The sequence below is a fragment of the Scyliorhinus canicula genome, chromosome 9 (genome assembly GCF_902713615.1).
Source record: "Scyliorhinus canicula chromosome 9, sScyCan1.1, whole genome shotgun sequence".
Classification (NCBI taxonomy): Eukaryota; Metazoa; Chordata; class Chondrichthyes; order Carcharhiniformes; family Scyliorhinidae; genus Scyliorhinus; species Scyliorhinus canicula.
The window spans coordinates 38,337,090-38,360,196 of NC_052154.1; the positions used below are offsets into that span (position 1 = coordinate 38,337,090).

A 23,107-nucleotide genomic window follows, 5' to 3' on the forward strand; every position below is an offset into this window, starting at 1 on the left:
GAAATTGCTTCTCATCTCTGTTTTAAAGAATCATCCCTTCAGTCTGAGGCTGTGGCCTCGGGTTTCAGTTTTTCCTATCAGTGGAAAAATCCTCTCCACATCCACTCTATCCAGGCCTCGCAGTATCTTGTAAGTTTCAATAAGATCCCCCCCCTCATCCTTCTAAACTCCAATGAGTAGAGACCCAGAGTCCTCAACCACCCCTCATATGAAACGCTCTTCATTCCAGGGATCATTCCTGTGAACCTCCTCTGGACCCTTTCCAAGGCCATTACATCCTTCCTTCAATACGGGGCCCAGAACTGCTCACCATACTCCAAATGGGGTCTGACCAGAGCCTTATGTAGCCTCAGAGGTACAGCCCTGCTCTTGTATTCTAGTCTTCTTGACATGAATGCTAACATTGCATTTGCCTTCCTAACTGCCGACTGAACCTGCAAGTTAACCTTTTTTAAAAATAAATTTAGAGTACCCAATTCTTTTTTTTTTCAATTAAGGGGCAATTTAGCATGGCCAATTCACCTACCCTGCACATCTTTGGGTTGTGGGGGTGAGATCCACACAATCAGGGGAGAATGTGCAAACTCCACATGGACAGTGATTCGGTGCCGGGATCGAACCTGGGTCCTCAGTGTTGTGAGGCAGCAGTGCTAACCACTGCACCACCGTGCCACCCCCTGCCTCCCGAATAACCCCAAAATCACCTGCCATTGCTGTTCCACTGTCTTTCCTGCTGGGCTCCCCTTTCAATCTGGCCAGCTCCTCCCTCGTGTCTTTGTAGTTAGTAATACCATTACATCTGATTCTAGCTTCTTCCTCTCAAACTGCAGGGTAAATTCTATCATATTGTGGTCACTACCCCCTAAGGGTTCCTTCACCTGAAGTTCTCTAATCAAGTCTACCTCACTACACATCACCAAATCCAGAATTGTGTGTTCCTCATAGGCTCTGTCACAAGTTTCTCCAAAATACATCTCTTCAACATTACAAAAAATTGTTTTCTTGAGATCCACTAGCAACCTGATTTTCCCAGTCCACCTGAATATTGAAGTCCCCCAAGGTTATTGTAATATTGCCTTTCTTGTATGCCTTTTCTATCTCCTGGTTTATTTCCTGACTACTGCTCGAGGGCCTGTACATAACTCCTAGCAGGGTCTTTTTATCTTTGCAATTCCTCAACTCTACCAACTCAGATTCTATGCCTTCTTAACTTCATTCTTTACTAACAATGCAACATCGCCTCCTTTGCCCATCTGCCTGTCCTTTCGATGGGACACATATCCTTGGATATTTAGATTCCAGCCCTGATCCCCTTGCAACCACGTCTCTTGTGATGCCCACAACATTGTACTGGCCAATTTCAATGTGCATACCAAGCTCATTTACCTTGTTCCGTATACTGCATGCATTTAGGTACAACGCTTTCAGTCCTGCATTGATCACCTCCCTTCTCATATTTATCACCTTTATTGCTGTGCCTGAAGTTAGATTCCTGCCACCTTCTGTACTCTCTGTTCTGTTATGTGGTCTGGAAATGTTACTGACCTCTCCTGAGCCCTTGGCTCCTTTGACTAGTTTAAAGTCCTCCTCGTTAGCCTGCACTTCTACCTTCTCCTTTAACTTTGATTTTCCTGGAGCCCTAGTTATGCGATTCACCAGGACTCTGGTCCCAGCATGATTCAGATGAAGACCGTCCCATAGGAATAGGTCCCATCTTCTCCAGTGCTGGTGCCAATGTCCGAAGAATTCAAATACATTCCCCCCCGCACTAATCTTTGAGCCGCTCATTTATCTCCTTAATCTTATTGACCATATGACAATTCGCTCGAGCCTCCAATAGTAATGCAGAGATTATTATCTTTTTGGTTCTGCTTTTCAATTTAACTCCTAGCTGTTCATACTTCCTTAGCAGAACTTCTATCCGTGTTCTACCTGTGTTGTTGGTACCTACGTGGATCATGACAACTGGATCTATACCCTGCCACTCCAATTCTTACCATCACTGCTGCAACCCCCATTGGCGCAAGCCCCAATGCAATTTGTCAAGCTCATTAAATCATCCAACACTTCAATCAACACACTGCAAAATTGTTCCTTCTCCCGTTGATTGGATCCATCTTTTACAATGTTATTTGTTTTCAGTTTGTTGGCCTTCTGCTATCTGAATATTTCCCATAATATTTCAGTGGCACATGGCATTAACAACTCTTCAGCAATCGTGTATGGGTTTTTTGCTTTAGCAATTTTCTGTGCAACTATGTAGAATGAAACTCCAATGTTATCAGCAAGAGTTATGAATTTCATTACTGTCTTCATACTGACCAGTCTCATACTGGCCAGTTCCTTAGCTTTTTGCTTAAAACAAAGATTGCATGTCCGTATATATTTCATGCTTTGTAGTTAAAAATCTCTGTAATTTGGAGGGTGCCAAAGATTCATTGGACATTAGTTGTACACAAATTACACACTACATTTTGAGGTATATTTTCATTTCCAGTACAAATTAAACCAAAAGTCCAGTCGCTGTTTCTGTATTTCTGTAAAGCTATGCTTCTTATTCACACCTTCACCATCAAACAATTCTTCAATCCTCAGAAGAAGGAAGTTTCAAACTGATAGTTGCATTAAAAATTATCCAGATCTTATATTTAATATTTGTGCATTCCTGCTTAAATAGCACCTTGTGCAAAGAAGAAATTATGAAGTCCTAAATTTACATGGGATCCAGTAGTGAAACAGAGAATACACAATGACGCAGCAGCAGCAAAGAGCGTCATGTAAAGAAACGCAAAAAAAAAAAGCTGGTGACGTAGGTATGGCCAACAAGGATACATGCCTTCAAAAAACATTATCAATAGAATACGGAGCAAAAAAAGCTGATAAGAGCTCGGACAGCGGGGCTGTCCCGTGAGATCATTGTGCCTCGAAGGGACACACACCTAACAGGCATATCATGTCTATGGACGCATTAGTTAAATCTGTTTATACATAAACCACACGTGTAAAGTAAAGATATTAATCATGTTTGGATATAAAGATCAATATCTCCAAAGGAAGGGGGATGTGGTGATATGCCTGTGAATAATATTGCATATTCTCGGCAATGTGACCCTCCACCAGCAGGTGGTGTCAGACATTGATAATGTGTCATCCGGCTATCGTCATAAGGTTATAAGTGTAGTCCAGGACAGTCGCACATAAGGGTTAGTTCCAAGAGAATCTATGTAACTCAATCAGTAACTTAGTCGGTATAGAATTCTGATTGTTACCTTACCATGTGTATATCAATAAATCATTCTAGGTTAAGTCACCAGCAGTTCTGTATGAATCATTGCAAAGACAAGGCTACAGAACACAACAATGTAAACAGCACTCTCAGATATCATCACATAGCTTAATAAGGTACATGATGCATATGATCATTGACTTGGAAATCAGATGGACTCATACTTATTTGGACATTTTTTCAAACACCTCAAGATTCCACCCATTTCTTCACTTTTAAGATCTTCAATCTTTGTTGCCTTCCCCAAGTCATGTCATCCTCCCTCTACATCTGCACTGAGAAACCCCTCATCCTCAGTGATTTAAATCTAGTCTCAATTCACTTTGTCCTTGCCTTTTGATTTCACGGCTCTGCTCTGCTCCCTCAATCTCTTCCACATAAACACTCATATATCAATATTCACAGTAATTTCTGTTGCCATCCTGAAACCTTCGGTTCTCCCATGGCGTCAATTGCAGCTATTACCATTTATCATCGCTTTTTGTTTCCTTCATCACCTGCTTCACTCTACCCACTTTTAATTCCATATTTTTCTGCTCCAGGCACTTTCAATGTAATATTCCTTGTCTGTGACCTTCCATTCACCACAATATTTATGCCAACCTTGATCTTTGATCTATTCAACTGTTGCTCATCTTTATCATTAATGCCCTTGCCTTCAATCTTACACATCTTATTTTCCCTTGGCATGGGCCATATTCCTCCCCAGCCACAAGTTCAAGTGGCATAGACTTGAGCATATCTGGACACAAATCATTTAGTCATCCATCACCAAATCTGGCTGGACCACAACAAGCATTTTGGGATAGATGGGGTCCCAGCACCGATCCCTGCGGTACCCCACTAGTCACTGCCTGCCAATTTGAAAAAGACCAGTTAATTCCTACTCTTTGTTTCCTGTCTACCAACCAGTTTTTTACTATCTCAATATACTACGTCTAATCCTGTGCGCTTTAATTTTACACGCTAATCTCTTATGTGGGACTTTCTGCGGGCAGCACGGTAGCATAGTGAGTAGCACTATTGCTTCACAGCTCCAGGGTCCCAGGTACGATTCCTGGCTTGGGTCACTGTCTGTGTGGAGTCTGCACGTTCTCTCTGTGTCTGCGTGGGTTTTCCTCCGGGTGCTCTGGTTTCCTCCCATAGGTCCTGAAAGACATGCTGTTAGGTAATTTGGACATTCTGAATTTTCCCTCTGTGGACTGAACAGGTGCCGGAATGTGGTGACTAGGGGCTTTTTACAGTAACTTCATTGCAGTGTTAATGTAAGCCTACTTGTGACAACAAAGATTATTATTATTATTAGTTACCCACGGTCTGCTTCACCCCATCTGTTATTGGCTTAACAGTAAATGAATCAGAAGTAACAAGTGCAGTGCTTATTTCAGACTTGTTCTGTACACATTTTGTTGGACTGGATGAAAATTGCGGATCTATTTCAGAAACATACAAATGTTACAGTGCACAATGAGGCCATTCAGCCTGTCGTATCTGCACAAGGTCTCTGAGCAGTTCACTTAGTGACATTCTTTGCCGTCTCCCCATAGCCGTACACATTTCCCTCTTCAAATAACAGTCCAAATCCATTTTGAATACCTCTAATGAACCTGCCTCCACCACACTCCATGTATTCCAGACCTTAACCACTCACTACGTGAAAAGTTTTCCTCATGTCATGTTTGCTTCTTTTACCGATTACTTAAATCTGTGCTCACTTGTTCTTGATTCTTTCACAAGTTGGAACAGTTTATTCCTATCTATTTTGTCAGACTGCTTATGATTTTGAATGCCTTGATCAAATTCTCCAGTGCCTTCACATCCTCCTTAGAATACGGCGCCCAGAACTGGAAGCAGTACTTCAACTGAGGCTGAACCAGTATCTTCTGCAAGTACAACGTTACCTCCTCACTCCTGTACTCTGTGCCCGTAATAATAAAGGATACTGTATGCTTTGTTAACCATACTCCCAACATGTCCTGTTACCTTCAGTAACTTATGCACATATACACCCAGGTCCCTCTGCACCTGCACTCCCTTTAGAATTTTGTCCTTTATTTTATATTATTTTAAGGGCAGCAGGGTAGCATGGTGGTTAGCATAAATGTTTCACAGCTCCAGTGTCCCAGGTTCGGTTCCCGGCTGGGTCACTGTCTGTGTGGAGTCTGCACGTCCTCCCCCTGCGTGCGTGGGTTTCCTCCGGGTGCTCCGGTTTCCTCCCACAGTCCAAAGATGTGCGGGTTAGGTGGATTGGCCATGCTAAATTGCCCGTAGTGTCCTAATTAAAGTAAGGTTAAGGGGGGGGGGGGGGGGGGGGTTGTTGGGTTACGGGCATAGGGTGGATACGTGGGTTTGAGTAGGGTGATCATGGCTCGGCACAACATTGAGGGCCGAAGGGCCTGTTCTGTGCTGTACTGTTCTATGTTCTATATTGTCTGTCCATGTTCTTTGTACCAAAATTAATCATTTCATATGTCTCTGCAGTGAACAGGTGAACATCAGCAGATCCTGTCTGCCCATTCCACCAACATTTCTAAGTTGTTTTGATTTCTATAATACCTTCCTTACCATTCACGATGCTTTAAAGTTTCTTATCATCTGCAGACTTTGAAATTGTGTCCCGCACACCAAAGTCTGAGTTATTAATGTATGTCAGGAAAAGCACAGGTCCCGTGTCCTGTGGTGATGGCCACGCTGAAAATATGGAGGCAATTTCGGCAGCACTTTAGGTTAGGGGCAGGCTCAAGGTTGAGGCCGAACCCAGGGAACCATGGGTTTGAACCTGAGAAGATGGATGGGAGATTTCGGAGATGGGAGGAAAGAGGGGCGATGAAGATGAAGGACTTTATTTTGGAAGGACAGTTCACAAGTTTGGGGGAGTTGGGGGATTAAGTTTGGGTTCCCATTTGAGGGGGTTTTAGGTACATGTAGGTGTGGGACTTTGCAAAAAAGGTCTTTCCAACTTTCCCAGTAGAAACTTTATCCTCGTTGCTGGAGGAGGTGTTGTCGGTGATGGGGTTGGAGGGTGGGGTCATTTCGGCGAGCGCCGAAATCTCAACCGGCGCGTGGGCGGAGAATCCATTTTCCCGCAAGGAATCAGGACCGGCGCCAGTTCCCCAATTCTACGGACCCCAAAAAGCGGCATACTCGGGGAGTACGCCGCGCCGCCTGGGACCTACCTGGGCCTTTGCCAGAGGCCCGCTTCTCCATTCTCCGCCCCCAACTGGTCGAAGACCCGATGGCGTGCTCCAGCGGTAGGGATACACGCATGGCGGCTACGGACTCAGTCTGCGGCCGCCGTGGTTGGCAGCGGGCCGATAGGAGGGCGGGGAGCCTTCTAGGCGGCCGGTAAATGCTTGTGCGGGCGTTGAGGGTCGGGCGCACGGCTGATCGGGGGTTTCTTTTCTGGGTCCAGCACCGCGGTCCGAGTCCACCATGGAGCATGGGCCGCCGTGCACATGCCCAGCCTCCGACCCGGACGTGTGGGGGCCTGTATCTGCAGCAAAAGCTGCAAGATCTACTCCGGGGACCTTGCTAGCCCCCTGCAGGGCTAGGAATTAGTGCTCCTTTCACACCAGTTTTTCTGGCGTGAAACTCCACCATTTTGACGCCAGCGTGGGGGACATAGTCCCAATAATGGAGAATCCAGCCCCTGGTGTCTCTGAAGGTCAAGTGGGAGCAGGAGCTGGGGATGGTGTTAGAAGAGGGATTGTGGTGTGAGGTGCTGCGGAGGGTGAATGCCGCGAGGCGGAGTTTGATGCAGCTAATGGTGGTACACCGGGCGCATCTTGTGAAGTGAGGATGAGCAGGCAGTTTGAGGGGGTAGAACCCGAAAAACATTCATTAATCACTACTCTGTTTCCTGTCACTCAGCCAATTCCATATCCATGTTACAACAGTCCATTTTATTCCATGAGCTATAACATTGCTCACAAGGATGTTGTCTGGTACAGTATCAAATGTTTTTTGGAAATGCACGTACACCATGTCAACTGCATTGTCCTCAACAACCGTCCCTGTTACATCTGCAAATAAATCTCCAGCAAGTTGATTAAACATGATTTTTCCCTTCAGAAATCCATGCTGACTTTCTTTAATAAACCCACATTTGTCCATGCGACTATTCAATTTGTCTCAAATTATTGTTTCTTGAAGTTTTCCCACCACTAAAGTTAAACTAACTGGTCTGTAGTTGCTGGGCTTTTCTTTACACCCTTTTTGAACAAGTATGCATGTTTGCAATTCCCTGGCACCGCCCCCTGAGTCTAAGGAAGACTCGGAAAACAAAACTCCCCTCTGATATCAATACCAAATCAATAACGGTGGTGAAAAACAGCTACTCAAATTAACCAGACAGGTAATGGCAGACTGTATATGTAAGACAAGAGAACTAAATAGGATCTCGAGCAACTTTACCCACCTGACCTTATTGCATAAATCCTTTATCGATAAAGGCTGTCCCACCTCTTCTCCCCTGCGTGCCCCCCACCCCCACCCTTCACTCATATCCAATGGTATCAAATCTCCAATCTCAAGCCCCCAGTCCAGGCCTAACCATCCATCAGAAAAGCACATGACCATGAATATAAAGCTTAGAATCTGAGGTACAAAGAAAACCGCAGTAGTGCCTTCTGCTATTATAATAATATATTATGAATCTGAGGTTATTAACTCGTGCTAATAATCCCAATTATTATAGCCCTGCTTCAGATACCAGCAAGGCTTTTTCTTTCCACCCTCCAACACCCTTTGCCTCCCAACAAACCCACCCAACTTGCCTTCAGGACAATGAGGTGCATTGTGATTTACCCCAAAATTTCTAAGTTAATTTGTGGCGCATTTTTCAGAGTTTCAGCTAGTACCCCACTGCTATTCAATGACACTTGCTCACTTTTTTTGGGGTGGGGGCCGGGGGCTATGGCTCCCGACTCCGACATCTCCTGGGACTTTGGAGAATCCTGGGAAGCGCGGAGGCTCGCTGGAGGCCTTTCCTGGCATTCTCCGGCCGCTTTGCGCTCAAGAAAAAGCACAATGCGGCTTGAGACTCGCACACATCGTCTCGGTTGGTAGATGTACCTACCAATGTGATTTTGAACCATACACAAGAGTGGTGTTTGTTTTTGATCCATGGCTTATGTCGAGTTGCCAGATCTGAGCTTGGTTGACAATTATGTTATTGGTTTCAAAGCCTCTTTATTTATTTTTTTTACTCTCTTGTCACAATATCAAACCCCAATACAGTTCTAGCCTTTCTCCCAGAGGCTGGAAGATTTTTTTTTTCTGCCCTTCACGGTACGCCCCATCTATGGTGCCCCGCCATCCCATCTGAATCACCAGTTTAATGAGGGAATAAATGGTTCCTTTCAGCTGCATGACCAGCTTCTGACTGACGTAGGACGGGGCTCTCCATGAGGGGAAAGAAGAGACTCATTACCTCTGTTCAGCTGTCTGGACTAACTCACTGGTCTGGATTTTTGCTACTGAGGTGGGGGGCTCAAAGCAGGAAATTTTCCAATTAGGCAGATCCATTTAAAGGACCCCGTTAGCCCCAGTTTGCACTGTGGAGTGGTAGGACTGAATCGGGCCGACCCGGAAGCAGATTTTAGGCGGCCACAGGGATGGACTCGTATTGCTACTGCATAGAAGCGGGAAACTGCTAGCTTCACCTGGTCCTGTGGCTGTCTAATTTCTTAAAAAGACAGTTTCTAGAAGTCCTTTCTCCTCTGAGTTGACAACAGTATATTATTTGTATGTGAGAATTGAACCTTTTCTTGAAGAACAGGGTAGATAATCAAGGCATAACTAATGCGTCTAAGGACCACTTCTAAAGACAGTGAAAATTGTGGGCCTCAGTGTTACCTAAGAAAATGCCAGTCTCGGAGGTTGATTTTTTTGTAAATCTATTTGGTAAGTAACCTTGTTATAGCAACATGATGATGTATTTATTTGCTGCCACAGTTATGGCCTGTTAAGTGATATTTAAAAAAATTAATTCTGGTTTTATCTTGTATTTCAAATTAGATTAATAGCAGATTTTTTTTTTGTAGTTCCTCAGTCTAACTGAAGAAGACCTGAACAAGTTCGAAACACTCACATTAGGAGCGAAGAAAAAATTGAAGATGCAATTAGAACTTGAAAAGTAGGGTTTTAAAATGCTTGATTTTAAAAGAACATATTTTGAATTTATTGTAGGAATATTGTGTATAATCTACTCAAAGATTGACAACTCTGCTAATTATGCTGACAATTTGGCAACATACAAATCACTCCTCGTTTATTTGAGATATGGTGATTTTTAACTGCTATCTTTGTATTTGTGTAAGATATTATTTATTTTTTGTTGCTGCTCTTGAGGACATAATTGCTATTTTTATTTGAATGAACTTTTATTTTATTGTTGCCTCCCCTCCCCCATTCTCACCCTCACCCCTATTCTCACCCTCGCCTCCAAACTCCCCTCCTCAACCCATCCTCCCTCCGTCACCCCCATTCTTCCCTCCTCACCCTCACTATTAATTCCCCAGTATCATCCTCTATGGGAGCAACATTTACTTTAGCTATTTTCTTCCTTTTTATATACTTTTTTTTTTTAAATACTTTTTATTGAAGAAATTTGTCAGAGTACAAACATTTTAACCCCCCCTACATTTGAATTATATCAAAACAAAGTCAAACCCCCCTACTTAACAAGAATCCCCCCCAACCCCTACCCGCGCGCCCCCCCCGCCTCCCCCCCCCCCGCCTACGAACCGGCCGCCAGACCACCTTGTCGTTTCTGGCAGTGTCCTCGGGCAGGCCTTGCCCGTGACACCACCGATACCGTGTTTCCTTCGTTGTTATCCCCCCTCCCCCCCCCCCTCCCCTCCCCCACACCCTCCCCCCCCCCCCCCCTCCCTCCCGCCCTCCCCTCCCCTCCCGGGTTGCTGCTGTCACGACCTCAGTTTCTATCTCTGATCTAAGAGGTCCAGGAAGGGTTGCCATCGCCTGAAAAACCCCTGCACCGACCCTCTCAGGGCGAATTTGATTCTTTCCAATTGGATGAAGTTTGCCATGTCGTTTAACCAGGTGTTAACACTTGGAGGCCTTGCGTCCCTCCACTGAATCAAGATCCTCCTCCGAGCCACCAAGGACGCAAAGGCTAATATTCCAGCCTCCCTCGCCTCCTGTACCCCCGGCTCCACCCCAACCCCGAAGATCGCAAGTCCCCATCCTGGCTTGACCCTGGACCCCACCACTCTCGACACCGTCCCTGCCACCCCCTTCCAGAACTCCTCCAGTGCCGGACATGCCCAAAACATGTGTGCATGATTCGCAGGGCTTCCCGAACATCTGACACACCTGTCTTCACCCCCGAAAAACCGACTCATCCTTGTCCCCGTCATGTGGGCTCTATGCAGTACCTTAAATTGAATGAGACTCAGTCTCGCACATGACGACGACGAGTTGACCCTCTCTAGGGCGTCTGCCCATGTCCCATCCTCTATCTGTTCCCCCAGCTCTACCTCCCACTTGTCTTTCAACTCCACTACTGGTACCTCCTCCACCTCCTGCATAATCTTATAAATGTCCGAGATCTTCCCCTCCCCGACCCAGACCCCTGATAGCACCCTATCACTCGCCCCCCTGTCGGGAAGCACGGGAAACCCCTCTACCTGTCGTCTGGCAAATGCCTTCACTTGGAGGTACCTGAACGTGTTCCCCGGGGGGAGCCCGAATTTCTCCTCCAGCTCTCCCAAGCTCGCAAACCTCCCCTCTATAAACAAGTCCTTCAGTTGCCTAATGCCCACCCTCTGCCAGCTCAGAAATCCCCCTCCTGTATTTCCCGGTGCAAATCTGTGGTTCCCTCTTAGTGGTGCCCTTATCAAACCCCCCACTTCCCCCCTGTGTCGCCTCCACTGCCCCCAGATCTTGAGGGTGGCCGCCACCACCGGGCTCGTGGTATACCTCGTGGGAGGGAGCGGCCATGGTGCCGTTACCATTGCCCTTAAGCTTATGTTGCCACAGGACGCCCTCTCCATACGCTTCCAAGCTGCCCCCTCCCCTTCCATCATCCACTTTCGTACCATCGATGCATTTGCCGCCCAGTAATATCCTGAAAGATTGGGTAACGCCAGCCCTCCACTATCCCTACTCCGCTCCAAAAAGACCCTTCTAACTCTAGGGGTGCCATGTGTTAAGTTGGCGTCCCTTCATGAACCCCGTCTGGTCTTCATGGATTACCCCTGGCACACAATCCTCTATCCTGGTTGCCAGGACCTTTGCTAACAGCTTGGCATCTACATTTAAGAGGGAGATAGGCCTGTAGGACCCGCACTGGACCGGGTCCTTGTCCCGCTTCAAAATCAAGAAGATCAGGGCCTGCGACATTGTTGGGGGCAGAACCCCCCCCTCGCGCGCCTCATTAAAGGCTCTCACCAGCACTGGGCCCACCAAGTCCACAAATTTCCTGTAAAACTCCACCGGGAACCCATCCGGCCCCGGCGCCTTCCCCGCCTGCATCTGGCCTATCCCTTTAATTAGCTCCTGCAGCTCTATCGGCGCCCCCAACCCTTCTACCAGCTCCTCCTGTACCTTTGGGAACCTCAATTTGTCGAGAAAGTTCTCCATTCCGCCTCTCCTCTTCGGCGGTTCAGACCTATACAATTCCCTGTAGAAGTCCCTGAAGACCCTATTCACCTCTTGCCCCTTCTGCACTACGTCCCCACCCCTCTCTCTCACTCCCCCAATCTCTCTGGCTGCATCTCGCTTACGAAGCTGGTGTGCCAGCATCCTGCTCGCCTTTTCCCCGTACTCATACGCCGCACCCTGCGCCCTTCTCCACTGCGTCTCCGCCTTCCTAGTGGTCAGTAGGTCGAACCTGGCCTGTAAACTGCGCCGCTCCCTCAATAGCCCCTCCTCTGGTGCCGCCGCATATTTCCTATCTACTTCTAGGAGCTCCCCCACCAGCCTCTCCCTTTCCTGCCTCTCCTTCCTCTCTCTGTGTGCCCTTATGGAGATCAGCTCTCCTCTAATCACTGCTTTCAAGGCCTCCCAGACCGTCCCCACCTGCACCTCACCCGTGTCGTTCGTACCCAGATAGTTCTCAATGCCCGTTCTAACCCTTCTGCACACCTCTTCGTCCGCCAACAGCCCCACATCCAGGCGCCACAACGGGCGCTGATCCCGCGCCTCCCCCAATTCCACGTCCACCCAATGTGGTGCATGGTCCGATATCGCAATGGCCGAGTACTCCGTGTCCTGCACTCTCGGTATCAGCCCCCTGTTCAATACGAAAAAGTCTATCCTGGAGTACACTCTGTGGACGTGGGAGAAAAAAGAATACTCCCTCGCCCTAGGCCTACAAAATCTCCATGGGTCTACCCCTCCCATCTGCTCCATAAACCCCCTTAACACCTCTGCCGCTGCCGGCCTCCTATTCGTCCTGGAACTCGATCTATCCAGCCCAGGGTCCAACACCGTATTAAAGTCCCCTCCCATGATCAGGCCCCCTGCCTCCAGTCCCGGGATGAGGCCCAGCAGGCGCCTCATAAAGCCCGCGTCGTCCCAATTCGGGGCATACACATTCACCAGCACCACATTCTCTCCCTGCAACCTACCCCTCACCATCACATACCTGCCCTCCTTGTCTGCCACCACTTCTGCCGCCACGAACGACACCCTCTTTCCCACCAGAATCGCCACCCCCCCGGTTCTTGACATCCAAGCCTGAGTGGAACACCTGTCCCACCCACCCCCTTCTCAGGCGGACCTGATCTGCTACCCTCAAGTGAGTCTCCTGCAACATCGCTACATCAGCCTTCAGTCCCTTCAGGTGCGAGAAGACCCTTGATCTTTTAACCGGCCCATTCATCCCCCTTACATTCCACGTAATCAATCGGATCGCTGGGCGACCCGTCCCTGCTCCCTGTCGATTAGCCATGTTCTGTCCCTTGCTCGCCCCGGGTCATCCCCCCCTTTCTGACCCGTTTCCCATAGCGATGCCCCCCCCCCCCCCCCCTCCCCCCCCCCCCCAGCTCTCCCCTTCCCGTCCCTGGTCTTTCCAGCAGCAACGCGGTATCTCCCCCTAACCCCCCCCCCCCCCCCCCCCCCCCCCCCCCCCCCCCCCCCCGGCTAGGACCCCTCCTAGCCGCGATGTGCCCAACATCGTACTCCCGAGAGTCAGCTGATCTCCGCTGACCCGGCTGCTCCTGCCACACTCCGACTCTTCCCGGTTCGAGGGGGGGGAGGGGCCTTCCCCCCCGTCATTCCACTCTGACCCCGCTCCAGCGCGGGAAAGGCCGCCATTACTGGCCACGCCCCACTCTTCTCCCCTCCCCCCTCCTCTCCCCTCCATCCCGCGCGCGGGAAAAACAGAGGAAAGCCCGCGCTTTCGCCCGGCCACACCCCGCCCCACCATCTTCCACTCCCCCCCATCCCCATCCACGCCCGTGAAGGATCCCCTTAAAACCCCAGAGATAAACCCGCATGATCAACCCACTCCCCCCCGTCCCGTCTTCCCAACTTAACAATATAAATACCCAATGGCAAATAAATACATAAATACTTAACTACATACTTATATAACAAAATAATTAAATAGCTATCAACTAACAATGTGCTTAACCATCACCCTCCATCAAACAGTATAAATAACCACAGATAACCATAACCAGAGAAGGAAGAAAAAACAAAAAAAAGACCCAACACCCGAAGAAAAAGGGGTAAAAAGGGTAAATGACTAAGGGAAGTTGGAAACGGGAAGAAACACACCATAAGAAGAAAACGACCCGCAATAGAAATTTCAACAGTTCAAATATACAGAAACACCAAACAACTCGAAACCTTCAAGATATTCAAAAAGTCAAACGTTCAAGAAAAGCCAAACAATCCAAGAAACTGTTACCCAGCTCCGACCTGGCCTGAAAAGATAAGGGCCACTTGCTCAATCAAGAGTACCCAGGCGGCTACGACCGCCGGTGCTCCCAGGTTTTAGTTCATGTCCAGCTTTTCTTCTTGTACAAAGGTCCAGGCCTCCTCTGGGGACTCAAAATAATGATGCTGGTCCTTGTAGGTGACCCACAAGCGCGCCGGCTGCAGCATTCCAAATTTGATCCTCTTCGCGTGTAGCACCGCCTTCGTCCGGTTGAACCGGGCCCGCCGCTTTGCCACCTCCGCACTCCAGTCCTGGTACACCCTTACCGTCGATTCTGCCACTTACTGCTTTTCTCCCTTTTTGCCCACCTCAGGACTTTCTCCCGATCACATAGCCGCTGGAACCGCACCAGCACCGCCCTCGGGGGCTCGTTTGCCCTAGGCCTCCTGGCCATGACCCGGTATGCCTCTTCCAGCTCCAGGGGCGCAGGACCGGCCCCTTCCCCCATCAGGGAGCTCAGCATCTCCGCAACATATCTCGGGAGATCCGACCCCTCCAGGCCTTCTTCTAGGCCCAGGATCCTCAAATTTTTCCTCCTCATCCGAGTGTCCAGCTCCTCGAAACGGCTCTGCCACTTCAGGTGGAGTGCCTCGTGCACCTCCACCTTTGCCCCGAGGACCGTGGCCTCCTCCTCCCTCTCGGTCATCTCCTGCTGCAGCTCTCTGATCGACGCCTCTTGGGTCGCCTGGGCTCCCACCAACCTGGTGGTCGTCGCGTTCATGGACTCTAAGAGCTCCACTTTCAGCTCCGTGAAAAAACGGAGGAGAGCGGCCTGCTGCTCCTCCGCCCATTTCCTCCATTCCTCCGGTGCGCCGCCGGCCGCCATTTTGATTTTCTTCCCCCGCTTTTTTTGGGGAGCTGCTGCCACTTTTCTTGCCGCTCCACTCCGAGTACCGACCATAAAATCGGTCTAGTTCTCCTCAAGGGACCTTCCCCCACCGGGATTCGTCTTTTCAGCACCGTTGGGGCCCTCCAATTGGCCCGAAAACACCTTTGTCGCAGGAGCTTCCAAATGTGCGGCTTAGCTAGTCATAGCCGCAACCGGAACTCCTTTTTATATACTTGTAGAAGCTCTTGCTGTCTTTTTTTTCTATTTCCTGCTAGCTTACACACATTCTGATTTCTTCCTTTCCTTTATTTAGTCATCCTTTGCTGGTTTCTAAAACTTCACCAATCTTGTGGCCTACCACTAAACTTTGTAGCATTGTACACCTCTTATAATTTGATGCCAAACTTAACTTCCTTAGTTAATGATGGATGGTTCATCCTTCTCATAGAGTTGTTCTGTTATAATAGAACATGGGAGGGCAGCACGGTGGCGCAGTGGGTTAGCCCTGTTGCCTCACGGCGCCGAGGTCCCAGGTTCGATTCCGGGACTGTCCGTGTGGAGTTTGCACATTCTCCCCGTGTTTGCGTGGGTTTCGCCCCCACAACCCATAAGGTGTGCAGGCTTGGTGGATTGGCCACGCTAAATTGCCCCTTAATTGGAAAAAATGATTGGATCCACTAAATTTATATTTAAAAAAAATAATAGAACATGGGCTGGATTCTCCGGTTGCCAATGCCGAAATCCAAATTCCTGACGAAATCGACTTTCACGATACTCCGGCCCCTCCAAAGCAACGTACTCTTAGGAGTATGCTGCGCTACATATCAACGGTCTCCGGCCATTACCTGAGGCCCACCCCCCCGATGCTCCGCCCCCGTGGGACACGAGTCGGGAACTCGGCGTGGCGGCTGTGGACTCAGTCCAGCGCCGCCGCAGTGAGGTGAGGGCTAATCTGCGGGTGGGGGGGGGGGGCTTAAATAGAGGCTGGGGGCACTGCGGGGTGGTGGTGGGGGGGATCCGGGACGTGCAAGCCAGCCGTAGTGGGGAGTCTATTTTGCAGGCCAGGCCCGCGAGCGGCCTCCACCATGAAGCAGGCCGCTGCTGTGCGCATGCGTGGCCATGGACCCAGCAATTCTCCGGGGCTTATCGGTAGCTAGAGCTGGGTTCTCTACGCTGCCGTCCTGCTAGCCCCCCAGCAAAATGGGGATTTGGTGGCCGTTTTGTGCCACTGTTCCCACCCCAGAATTGGAGATTCCAGCCCCATATTTTTGTTGAGTTGAGAAATATCTCCTTAAATGTCTGCTTCTCTATCATACATTTTCACCTATTTTCCCAATCCACTAACCAACACATATCTTTGTCATTGCCTTTATTGAAATTTAAGACAATCTTAAACCAAAATTTCTCACCCTTAAACTGAAGGTGAAATTCCATTGTGTTATGATCATACTTACTTCAAGGATCCTTAACTATGAGATTATCAATTAATCCTGTCCTATTACAAATGACTGGGTCAAAAATTGTTTGGTTCCTGGACATATATTGTCCTAAATGCACTATTTGAATACATTCTTGAGGTTACTTTTGCCAATTTACTCTGCCCAATCCATATGAAGATTAAAATAGCCCATATTTTATTGCAGTACCTTTCTTCTGAGCCCCAATTATTGCTTGATTTATACTCCAAATGCAATAAGACCTGGACAATATCTAGGCTTGGGCTGACAAGTGGACAGTTACATTTTTGCCATGCAAGTGCCAGGCAATAACCATCTCCAACAAGAGCGAATCGAACCATCACTCCTTGACGAATCCTCTGTTATCAACATGCCGGGGTTTACTATTGACTAGAAACTGAACTGGACTAGCTATATAATTACTATGGCTACAAGAGCAGGTCAGGGATAGAATCCTGTGGTGAGTAACTAATCTCCTATCTCCAAAGTCTGTCCACAATTTACAAGGCACAAGTCAGGAGACTTTCCCCTTGCCTGGATGAGTGCACCTCTCAAGAAGCTTGATATCCAGGACAAAGCAGCCTGCTTGATTGCCATCCCTTAAACAAGCATTCACTCCCTCCACTACTGAAACACTGTAGAAGCAGTGTGTACCATTGACAAGATGCATTACTGGAACTCGACACGACTCTTTAGACATCACCTTCAAACCCATGGCCGCTACCATCTAGAAGGACAAGGGAAGCAGATACATGAAAACACCTGGAAACTCCCTTCCAAGTCACACGCCATTCTGACTTGGAAATATATCACCGTTCCTTCACTGTTGGCTCAAAAGCTTGAGCCTCCCTCCAAGAAAGCTCTAAGTGTACGTACACCATATAGACTGCAGCAATTTAGGACTGCAGCTCACCACCACCTTATCAGGGCAATTAAGGACAGCCAATGAATGCTGGCGAAGTGCACATCCTTTGAAAGAATAAAAAAGAAACTGCCCTACAGTGTAGCTATTGTTAGGTGCCAGCAAACTATTCCCATCAGTGACTGCTTGCCCTTGTGCTAAGTCTCAAGCAAGCGACCACTCTGAAACAATGACTGTAGAAGTTTACATTTATTCTCCTTACTGTTGACACCTCCTCCTCCCCAAAGGGTCTCCCACGCCTGGCCCACATCTGGACCAGGGTATTTATGTTCCAAGAGTCCTAGGAAAAGGGGTAGCCCTGCACACACACACATACACACACACACACACCCCCTCCCTCATCTGGGTAAATCATACTCCAGTGAAACCACAGGGACTCTGAGGGTGCAGATCCCTGGACCTCCTGTAGGCTTATAACACCTTGCTATCTCTTGTGTCCACCCAAAATGATTCTGCATCTTGGGCTGGATTCTCCATTCCTGAGTCTAAGTACTGACACCAACAAAGGATCAGTGAAATTCCACGTCAGAACAATCGGTGCCAAACCCGCACCAATTCCGCTACCGGTGAGGGGCGAGCACCGGCGCTGCATGGAACTAGCAGAACACACACAAATGGTGCGGGAATCGCTGGGTCCGTAATGGACACTCGCAGGGCTGACAAGCTGCAGCTGCGCTTGAACTATACACCCCCCACACACACACTGATCGCGGCCGAAAATATGCGACAGGTTATGCTGGAGCGCCCATACAACTGATGGATCGGCTGGAGCCAGAGGGCACCGGGTTTATAGCGGGCTGTCAGCGGCATGCGCAGCCGCATGGCTGCCCTGCCAGCTGCGGTCCACCTCGATCCCACAGCCCATCTCCTGGCCACTCCCCACTACTCCCCTCAGCTAGTGGCACGACTGTCGGCGAAGTATTGCGGTGTTGGACACTGCCCTTGCGCCGTCTTACTCTCTCAGCAGCCACCACGTCAGGCTACATTTTTTGAGAGGCCATGTGGACCGCGCTGTCAGGAACTCGGCCCATCAGAGGCGGATGAGAACAGGGTTTCCAGTATGTGCGGCGCGTGGCGCAATGATGCCGTTTTAGAGGAGGAGGAGCATCGCGATTTGGCGTTGAACTGGCACCTGCTGCAATTTCAGTGTCGGGAGTTATCTTCCGCTCGATCGCATGCCCCAATTTCACCGTCGGCCAACGGAGAATCTCTCCCCTTGATCTTCCAAATCAAGATCATTTCTGACTAGTGTTAAGCACCAGGGTTTAGAGAACCCCAAAGTGTATCATGGAGTTCACCTGACCCTTAACTTTGAATTTATTGTGGTTATGGGGAACACACGGGCCTGCCTTTCAGGTGTTATTCAACAGAGAGTTACAGTACGTTTAAATTAAAACAATGTTTATTTATGAAACCAGTTAACACTTTATAAACCCACAGTAAACATCTTAACAACTATCAACACCAATAAATCCCCAAAACATACACTACTCTAAAGATAATCCTTAATAAATTCCCAAACAATATCCAGAAGACAAAAGATCTTCTTTAGACTGAGATCAGGGGCGCGATTCTCCGATGTTGCGCCGCATCAAGGTAGCCGTCGTGAAGTCTGTCGAGTTCAACGACGGCGCGAAACGGCCCCGATCGCGACCTATTCTGGCCCCGGGAATGGGCTATCAACTGGGAACGCGGGGGGCGTTCAGCGATGTCGTCGCATGCGATGCATGAATCTTGCAGCCACCAACGCGTTGCGTGCCCGCTGTCCTCACCGGTGCCGTCGTGCAGCCTCCTGGACATTACCAGCATCCGGGTCGTGTCTGTGTGCTGCGCCCGACACACCACCTCCTCCTCCTCAGCGTTGGTACCACTGCCAGTGGCTTCTCCCTCCGACTCCTCCACCAGGACATCTCCCCTCTGCATTGCGATGTTGTGCAGCGCACAGCAGACCACAATAATGTGAGCAACTCTCTGTCGGGCTGGTACTGCAGGGCCCCTCCGGAGCGGTCCAGGCACCTGAATCTCATTTTCAGCAGGCCAAAACAGCGCGCAACCACACCCCTGGTTGCTGCATGGGCCTCATTGTATAGGGTCTCCGCGTTGGTCTGAGGCCTCCGTATTGGCATCATCAGCCAAGACCTCAGTGGATAACCCCTGTCGCCCAGCAACCAGCCCCTCAGCTGGGGGAGGCTGTCCCTCAAACATAGCAGGGATGAACGACTGCGCAAGAATGTATGCATCATGCACACTCCCTGGGAACCTTGCGCACACGGGCATGATCCTCATGTGGGGGTCGTATACCACCTGGATGTTCATGGAGTATGTCCCCTTCCTGTTAGTGAACACTTCCCTGTTGCCTGCAGGCGGGTGCGTGGGGACGTGAACACCATCGATTACTCCCTGGATCATCGGTATCCCGGCCACCTTGGCAAATCCACGGGCTCGTGCTTCTTGATTTCCTCAGTCCTTGGGAAAGGTTATGCAGTGGTCCGCGATGGCGAACAGGGCGTCGGTCACGTCCCGGATGCACCTGTGGACCGAAGCCTGCGATATCCTGGATAGGTCCCCACTCGGAGACTGAAAGGAACCGGTAGCATAAAAGTTAAGTGCCACCGTCACCTTGACGGCAACCGGTATCGCGTGTCCTCCTCCCGTTCCATGTGGGGCGAGGTGCGCCACGAGCTGGCAGATATGTGCGACCGTCTCCCTGCTGAACCGGAGTCTCCTGCAGGTGATATCTGGCAGTGCTTTGAAAGAGATCCGGTCACGGTACACCCTAGGCCTCGATTGTCCCCTCTGGCGCCCTGGCTCCACCATCAGCATCTCACCCCCCCCCCCCTCCCCCCCCCCCCATGCTGCTCGACATCAGTGCCCGCATCCTGTGCCTTCCTCAGCGTTTGGGGGTCAATGTTCCCCTCGGCATCCCCCTGGACATACTGGCCATGAGTGCCTGCGGCCTGTACGGCGACGACGGGCCACTCTGTGGCCATTCCCTCTGCTGCTGCAGCTGCCCCTGCAACCACTGTGGGATGTCACTGTGGACACTGCTGGATGGCCAACTGCAGTGCAGCGGCCCCAACCACTGCGGTGAACATCGCCGTTCGGTTCGAATACATGGTCACCTACAGAAGGGTGCTGGGGGGCAGAGAAACGACATATTAGACGGAGGTTATTCGACACTTCGGCAGCCTACTGGCACAGGATACCTGTGTGTCCCGGTGGCTTCTGACACGCGGCCAGCCTAACCCCTGGTCACTTTCTGCGTCCAACGGTCAGTTAAGAACGTCCTCCTCACCGGTGCGTCAGTGGGCTGTGCCCATCAGCCAGAGGGCAACCAGCGGCCATGTTCTCGTCACCGTCCTGCCATGGCAGGGCGGCTGAGATGTTGCATCCGGGGGTGAACGACCCACTCCACTCACTCCCTCTCCCCCCTCCCCCCCCCCCCCCCACTACTCACTCCCTCTCTTTCTCTCTCTCCCCCCCCCCCCCCCCCCCCCCCCACCCCCAGCCCGGCCGCTGCGTTCTCGGGGATGCCTTCCCCAGTCTGCGGAGACTCTGGGACGGTCCACTCACCACCTCACTGCTCAGCGTCAGCCAGCACGACTGACTGACGACTTTAAAAAGCAGGTGTGGACAGTGACGGCATGAACTGGGGTCACGCCGTCGGGACTTCGGCCCATCCGGGCTGGAGAATAGCGGGTGCCGGAGAATCGCCATTTTGGGTGCCTCGGGCGATTCTCCGGGTTTTGCCGCGCGGAACACGACGGAACCGATTTTGCTGTTTGGGAGAATCACGGGAGCGCGTCGGACCGGCGTCGCGTGAAAAACCGGCGCAGCCTCGGAGAATCGCGCCCCAGGTTTAAATTCTCAACTGAAAGCAGTTATCACGCTGAAATTTGCTTGTAGAGGAATCCATGCATATCTGCTGGCTTTCACTGCAGCTCTTCTCTCTGAAAACAAAACTAAATACTCACTCTGTAGCAGCCTGCTCAAAAACGAAAGTAAAGCAGACAGACAGCAAAGCTCTACCCACACTCTGACATCACTGATAAACACCCATTTCTTAAAGACCCATTTCTTAAAGGTACTCTCACATGACACCTCCCCTCAAGAAAAAAATAAACCATCAACTTCAAGATGGTTTCATTTTTCACCTTTTCACTTTCCTTTAAGAAATATGGACAGTGAATATACATTAACATGCAAGCATCTAATAATAACAGTCCATTTTTATTCTTTTTCCTCCAATTGGAATCCTTCTCGATTAAGTCTCTTTGAACAAGAAGGTCTTTGCACGATCCGTCCGTTTCTCTATGCCTCGGCATTTCTCTTCAAAGTCAGATACTTTAGTTCAATCCGATCACAGAGTCCCTTGTAATTCTCCAACACGAGCATTGGTTATCGTCATGATATGCAAACATGCAACCAATGAACACTCAGAATAGGACATAACCAATGGGCAGTCAGGACACTCGAGTGGCATCACCACAAGGGGGCATGACATAAACACTATAAAAGGGATGAGGCATTCACACCCCACGGGCGGAATTCTCCGCTCCCGGGAAAAATCGGGAGGGCCATCGTGAACTCGGCCGAGTTTCACGACGGCCTCGGAGGCCGCTCCTCGACCCCTATTCTCCCCTCCCGGCGGGGCTAGGAGGCGTGCTCCATAAATCTTGGCCGCGGGGGCGTTGCGCCGAGAATGACGTGACCGGCGCGCCTAATGATGTCAGCCGCGCATGCGCAGATTGGCCGTCTCCAATCCGCGCACGCGCGGCTGACGTCACGACGCTGACAGCTCGAACCCGGGCATGCGCGGTGGCAGTCTTTCCCCTCAGCCGCCCTGCAAGATGTGGCGGCTTGATCTTGCGGGGCGGCGGAGGGGAAATAGTGCATCCGATTGAGACGCCGCCCCAACGATCAGTGGGCACCGATCGCAGGCCTGTCCCCTCCCGAGCACAGTCGTGGTGCTCCTTCCCCTGTACTCCCCCCACAAGCCCCAAACGGGCATATCTCACCCGTTTCACGACGGCAGTGACCTGGTGTGGTTGCCGCCGTCGTGAAATGGTCGCGAATGGCAGGCCGTGATTCAAACGGCGAGCGGCGATTCTTCTGAGCCGGGGGGGGTGGGGGGAGAATCGCGGGATTCTGTCGTGAATTATGTCGGGGGGTTCTCCCACGATGCGTGGGGAGCGGAGAATCGCGTCCTGCCTCTTTCCACAGACAGACATCTAGAGAGTTAGACAGGGTTGATCAGCAGCATCACACCCCAGCATGTGGCTTAGAGCAAGCTGGTACAGTTAGACTGAGTTGCTACAGTTAGATTAGCAGAGAGTCAAACTCATTTGAGAACTGTGTTAATAGTTCAATAAACACGTTGAACTCATTTCAGAGTCTGGAGCATCCTTTAGTTAAGACTGCATTAAGTAGCAGCCTGTGTTATCCGAAGCAGCATAACACATAATACCAGGAGTGACTGTTCAATCTATTTAGTTCAACTCAGCAAGATCCGTGACAACCAGCTACTGCATACAGGCACAATGGACAAGATTCAGGTTCCTCATCAGCTCAGGACCATCGGCAATCTTAGAGCCAACTGCCGATCATTCAAGCAGAAAATTCAACTATACGTGGAAGGATCCGACCTCAATGGCACAACGATGCGCGGACGATAGCTCTTCTACTCACTACTGCGGGTGACCAT

At 50.0% G+C, this 23,107-nt stretch overlaps 1 protein-coding gene across 3 annotated transcripts in view; it reads left to right on the forward strand.

Annotated features, from left to right (window-relative positions):
- The window catches only part of zcchc14 (zinc finger, CCHC domain containing 14), a 180,851-nt gene that overhangs the window by 119,623 nt on the left and 38,121 nt on the right, over positions 1 to 23,107 (forward strand). For all 3 annotated transcript variants that reach the window (XR_005461792.1, XM_038806531.1, XM_038806530.1), the window contains exon 9: positions 9,331 to 9,422. Coding sequence is in view for 2 of the 3 variants with exons in the window: in XM_038806531.1 (XP_038662459.1) it covers positions 9,331 to 9,422 (92 nt within the window). In the remaining variant the exon portion in view is untranslated. The remainder of the gene's footprint in view (positions 1 to 9,330; positions 9,423 to 23,107) is intronic.